This window comes from Macrobrachium nipponense, chromosome 2 (assembly GCF_015104395.2).
Source record: "Macrobrachium nipponense isolate FS-2020 chromosome 2, ASM1510439v2, whole genome shotgun sequence".
NCBI classification, from domain to species: Eukaryota; Metazoa; Arthropoda; class Malacostraca; order Decapoda; family Palaemonidae; genus Macrobrachium; species Macrobrachium nipponense.
The window spans coordinates 53,269,596-53,275,834 of NC_087201.1; the positions used below are offsets into that span (position 1 = coordinate 53,269,596).

Here is a 6,239-nt window from a genome sequence, read left to right on the forward strand (position 1 = left end):
ATTTGTCATAGAGAAAATTATTTAAAGAACTAGAACAGTCCTTCTGTGTAATAAAGTAGGACTGCCTGGGATGGTTGCAGTGTTTACATTAATTGATTTCAGGGTATGAAGAGTAAACATTATTTAAAACTACTCAAGCTCTTGATATGATTGTCCTGGTTCATTGGCTAAATAATGTAGTTTAAGGCAAATGAAATTCCCCAAATTGTTTTGGTTATTTTTATTGTTTTAATATGTGGTAATAACCTTTTACTGTAATTTCACATCATCAATTTTATATATACAGGCAGTCCCCGTTTTACAACGGGGGTTCCGTTCTTAAGAAGTCATAAGCTGAAAATCATCTAAGCCGGAAATCGTCAAAAATCCTAAGAAAACTTTACTTTTAATGCTTTGGGTGTATTAATAACTGTAAATTACATTTTTATTGTATTGTTCATCAAAAAAACCTTCAAATATTGATTATTTTGCATTTTTGGAATCATATTTCTTCCGTCAGATTGGCGTCACAACCCTGGAACATGCATTGTATACCTGGAAATGATTTCTGATGAATATAATTGAAAAGCATTGTAACCTCGGAACGTCATGATCCGAACCGGTCATAAGCCAGGGACTGCCTGTATGAAATCTTATATCATAGCTTAAGCTACCTTAGATTTACCAGATGTGTTTAAAGTAAATACAAAGAGAAAATTGGATAAAAGGGGTATAACAGTAATTAAAGAGAAAATTGGATAAAAAAAAAGGTTATAACTGTTATTAAATACATATTGTGTAAGTGTACCTCAAGATTTTTTTTTTTTTTTTATCAAAGCTATAACTTTGATTAAATACGTATTGTATAAGTGTTGCTAAAGATTTTTTTTCTTTTTTTATCAAAGCATATTAACCAGCTCAAGAAGAGTCTACTTAAGACTCAGAGGTCTGGAAAAACTAAGCCCTATTAATAATAATAATAATCAAAGCATATACCTTGATTTAGCAATTTTCAATAATAGTGACTACTGTTTTTCTTTTGTTAATTACAGGTAAAAATCAGTTGATAGGGACACTTCAGCCACCAATGCCTCCACTTCAGCCTCATCAAGGTCGTAATCCGTGCATGGAGCGTAACCTCATTAGAGAAGTTCCTCAAGAGCTTAGTGTTTCTGGCAATACCCTGATTGATCACTTGAAAGGAAATGATGTTAATGCCTTGAATACTATAAACTCAGTGAATTTCATGGAGTCTCTTGATGTTGCCAGTGTTTTAGAGTCAAATGGGTTTGTCAATGAGCAGTTAATGCCCCTTCTTAATGGTCATTCGAATACAGCAGCATTAGCACAACAACGGCCGACACTTCCTCCACCTACCCTTGTACCTCCAATTCCTTATTTACAAAATGAAGTGCGTTCAATAGACAACCAACCAAAGAAACAAAACACAGCTGTCCGTGAAGAAAATCAAGAGAGTGGTTCAAGTAGTGGACGAGGAAGTTCGTGGAGGCGCTGGAGAAATGCGTGGGAGGACCGTTTGAAATCTCTGATACCGAGAAGGCATCATCACAACGGAGAGGATGAGGAACGGCAGGAGATATTAATAACTCCTACTAGCAGCAGTCTTTCGGAACCTCCCACACCATTAACTGCAACACAGTCTGTACCTGCTACGTCTCCACATTTGCCTGTACAGACAGAGGTGTTATTAACTAATGGTGGCTTACATACTGTGATCTCACCCAATCATACCCTTAACACTCAACACTCCTCCTTACCCTCTTATATTGCAGAGACTGAAATAGGAATTGCAAAATTGCATTTGCAAAATGGATTTGCACCAGTCATTAGATCAAGGCAAGGCTCAAAAGACAGTGGACTAAATAAGTCAAGTGAGAATAGTGTAAGTTTTGTAGACAGTGATAATTCCTGTGAAAAACTAAAAAGACCTACAACTCTCTCTCTTCCTGAAAAATCACATCAAGCAGTAGCTAATAATGAGAGTGAGAAGCAACAGGTACTTGCTGATAAAGAAAGGGACAAAAAATTGCAAGAGGAAAAAGAGAGTCATTGTGAGAAAAAACCTGTGCCTGAAACAGAAGTGTCCCCTCCCTTAAGGAAAGCAAAGCAGCGTGTCAAAACTCCAAGGAGGCCTATGAACCCACGTCTTTCATTGTACGACGATCGCATAATGGGGTGTAGTGAGGGCTCAGAAGGTAGTGGTAGGGGAGAATGTAAGTTAGAAGAAAGTCTTTCGCATTCTTTACCTATACATATGGACACACTGGAACAGCAACATCAGCAACAGCCTTTCCTTTCTAAACCAGTGATTAGAACCATAGCATCTTCCCAAAGCACTAGCTCTGCTTCACTGAGGCGATATTCCAAGGTAGCCAGCTCTAGTAACAATGATAGTCATGGTAGTAGTCATGGGTCACTAACACATGAATACCATCATCCCCCACATCATCTCTCTCAGCAGCCAAATATTAGAGCTACTGGGGATGTTCTGTGAGGGTAGTCGAGATGTAATTATGGGGCATCATGAGCGGCTTATAGCTTGTTTTGTTATGTTAGTTCTCTGATGATATCAGATTTCTGGTGATTTAAAGCTCTTACAAGATTCAAAGCAGAGCCACTTAATATTTATGGGTGCATGATTCATCCTTGCACAACTTAATTCTTGGGCTGTGATTTTGTTTATGATTTATTTGGTCCATTTCTTAAGTTGTTCAACCATGAAAGCTGCAGCAAATGTATTTAGTGGATTTGCTTAGTTTTCAAGTTGAGAGTGTGTGATGTGATGTAGCTAATATTCCAAGTTAATTCTTGTAAATGACTTCTTTATTAATCATGCTGCCAGTAATATGGAAAAAAATTTATTATTGTTAGATTTAGCTATTGCATGTTAAGGACATATGGGGTTTATGCCATAATTACCTGTTGAAATGGAGCTTGTGGTTTTACCGTAAGGCTCACCAAAAGGAGAGATTAGAGCCGGTGGTGGCCTAATGCCTTTGCCATGCTTTACTTTCATCCAGGAACTTACAGATTTTATGCTGTTCCCCTTCTGCAAGCTTAGTTTTGTTTCACTTTATTCTTTACCAGTTTATAAAATTTTTTCTTCTCTTTCTACTTGCTCCTTTTACAAGTATTGCTTAGACTTACAACTGTACTCTTGAATCACTCAAAAATTATTTTCGATATTAAATAGGAAATTCTGATCTCATTACTTTATTGTATTTTGTCAAGATTGTGTGTGCAGATACTGCTAAAGGAAGCCAAATTTCCTATGGGCTTTAAGAAATTTTCTTTTTAATTATCTGCAGTTCAATGTGTTTATATAATGCGGTAAAACTTTTTTTTTTAAGAAAAATTTAAATAAAGAAGATAAAGCATTTAAATATTTTTGTTCTTAAAATATTTAATTGAAATATTTTTGTTTTTAAAATATTTAATTCTTAGTCATTTACTGTGACCACCCTTGGTGTGGTTCTCTTCATTTATATTTTAAGACTTCTTTACAACTAGAATTTTGTTATTTAATATACTCAACATTTTATCTTGCTATGTCTTCAGTTCTTTAATATAGCAGCAATGTCTGATTATGATAGGTGGCAGGCATCCACCTTTAATAAGTGTTGCTTATATAACCTGTAAGTTTTTGTTCTGATATGCAAGTTGTCCCTAATGATTTGTTCTGAGTAGTAGAATTACATTTCTAGTATGAATTGTTGGCCATATATGCAAGGAGTATTTTTTTTCTTTTTATATCAGCACAGGTCACAGTTACTGTTGAGGGTTTCATTTATAAAGTTGTCTCAACAGCATGCTGAAATTGTCTTGAAAAGTGTTATAATTGATGTGGGTCTGAATGGTAAACAGCTCTATGTACCATGTTTTAATGAAAATGTACTTTGGTTTATGTACCTTTCCAGCTCTTGGTGCTCTTTGTTTTTATCTTCAAACTCTTTTGTCATGGGTTTTGGCAAAACCTATTATATCGAAATAATTTTAATTCGACAGAGCTACAGACCAAGTGAGTGATTGTGTCATTGTGTATTACAGGTATTAACAGGGGATATATCAGATTTCTCCAGTGTGGCTTACAGTTTTACCTTCTAATGTAGTCTGCTGTGAAGCACATATGGCTTGGTGGGTCACCTTCCAATTATCAGTAAAACTGTTAGGTCTCCAAATAGCTTAGCAAGGTGATAATAATAACTGGATCACAATTGCTTTAATGTTCATATAGATTTTTTGTTTAGTCATGAAAGGACTGTACATGCTTTTCATGAAGTTTTAACAGAAGAGATTACAAAGAAAGATAGGTAAAAAGGAGAAATAACCTCATTGGAAAAAATATTTGTTGGTTATTTGTGATTGTTTCCAAAGAGGAGAGTAAGAACCATCTGAATGAAATACATAATACTTCTACATTTATGTGCACAATTGTATGTATAAAATGTATAATCAGATATAGATGTACATGTAATACATATATAATTGTGTATAGTAAAGTAATAAATTCCCAGTTCATTGCATACACATAAATATCAATTTACTTTCAGAAAATCTGTTTGTACGAGTAATCTTCACAAACACCTTTTGACTCCTTTTTCCCAGAAATAGGTTGAGCATACTTTCTTGAAGTTCTAATTGTATGTTGTATTATATTGTTTAATACAGTACATTTATACAAGTATTAAAATTAAGTTAAACAAGTTATTAATATTTTGTTTTTCTCATAAAAATTTTGTTCAATTCACCTAAAAATCTTAATTAAAAGAACCTTGAAAGTGTACTCATGCAGGCAGTGCCTTATGTCATTTTAAAGAATATTGGCAATCATACAAGTTTAGAGATTATGGTTGTTAACTGAAGAAATAAATTTTCCATCTGTGCTACTATACTGGCACTATTTTCACTGGTTTTCTGGCACTATTAGATTCTGAAATTTACTACAAATAAGTTGTTTATGGAAATAAGTACACCTCATAAGTGGTTGAGATGGTGTTCCATCGAGCAATGATTTCTAAAGTGCCATATATCCCTGGTTGGTGTTTAGGTGGTTCTTGTGAAATGGAAATGGGTTTACTAGTCACGATCACTTGAGAAGTTGGCAGGAGTAGCTTTGTGAAAGATACACTTGAATGAAGAAGTGGAGGGTGTTACGTGAGCTGAAAATATTACAGAAATAGTGATGAAAGACTGTGTTGGGTAAACTAAGATAATAAAGTATTGTGAAATAGATATTGGGTTATTTGGTTTTATTTATTTTTGTAACAAATTGCTCTTCTTTCAGATTTCTATAAATCTGCAAACATTAACTTGCAAATTATTGCTTGCATGTATAAGAGAAAAGAACAATATCAATAGAAATAAATTTTAAAAGAATAATCTGTATAAATTTATGTTACTTATCCCACCTTAAAAATTTTAACCATATTAAATTATGGATATTAAGTAAATTTGTTCCAACAGAAATACAAATTCTCGCCTGTTATGATGAGATATCCTTCAGTGCGAGGTGGATGATCGCTGAACTTGGTAACAAGGTAGTTAACTGGTGGTAAAGTGGGGTTGAGGGGGAATATCCCTCACTAACCTACTAACAATAGCACTTTTTCTTTGGCTGTTATACAAAGCAGATATGTACTTCAGTGTGTCTCTGTGTGGTTAGACTAAATGAATAGCTTGCCACCCTTGTTTCTTTGTATTTGCATTGGATTCTTTTATACTGTTTACCTTTTGTTAGTACATATTTTGTGTTACTTGGTCATTTTGTTTTCAGAGTGATGAAGAAAGATGATCAACTCTGCAATGGACTTTGGTGTCCATGTGGTTACTTCATGTCCCTCTTATTAGACGACCCACACATATTGCTCTTTTTATCTTTCCCTGTTACTTATGTTCAGTAATCTTTTCTCAGTAAAGAATTTTGGTCTTTTTATAACAGTAAAAAGGAACAGAGGTTCTGGCAAGCTTCTGACAGTACTGGACTCCTCCAGCTATTTTCTTCCAACCTAAATGTTTATATAAAACAATTTTCATTTCATCTTGTCAAGGGATGGGGAGTAATGACACTTGGCAGTTGTCATTTTATTAGCCATAGGGTCTCTGTCCGTCCTTTGTTTTTTTCATTATTGTCATCTTCAAGATCATCGTCTACCTCATCCCTGAACTTAATTCATCCACTAACAAGAGAAAGAAGAATAAGCGTAAGTCTAAGACCTTGTTAGAAGTCCAGGAGGACTTTC

At 34.5% G+C, this 6,239-nt stretch overlaps 1 protein-coding gene across 5 annotated transcripts in view; it reads left to right on the forward strand.

Moving 5' to 3' along the window:
• The window catches only part of LOC135220584 (probable serine/threonine-protein kinase roco5), a 185,153-nt gene extending 179,774 nt beyond the window's left edge, over nucleotides 1-5,379 (forward strand). For all 5 annotated transcript variants that reach the window (XM_064257834.1, XM_064257832.1, XM_064257835.1 and 2 more), the window contains one exon: nucleotides 1,032-5,379. In XM_064257834.1, the coding sequence (XP_064113904.1) occupies nucleotides 1,032-2,494 (1,463 nt within the window). In that variant the 3' untranslated portion in view covers nucleotides 2,495-5,379. The remainder of the gene's footprint in view (nucleotides 1-1,031) is intronic.
• Nucleotides 5,380-6,239: the final 860 nt, after the last annotated feature.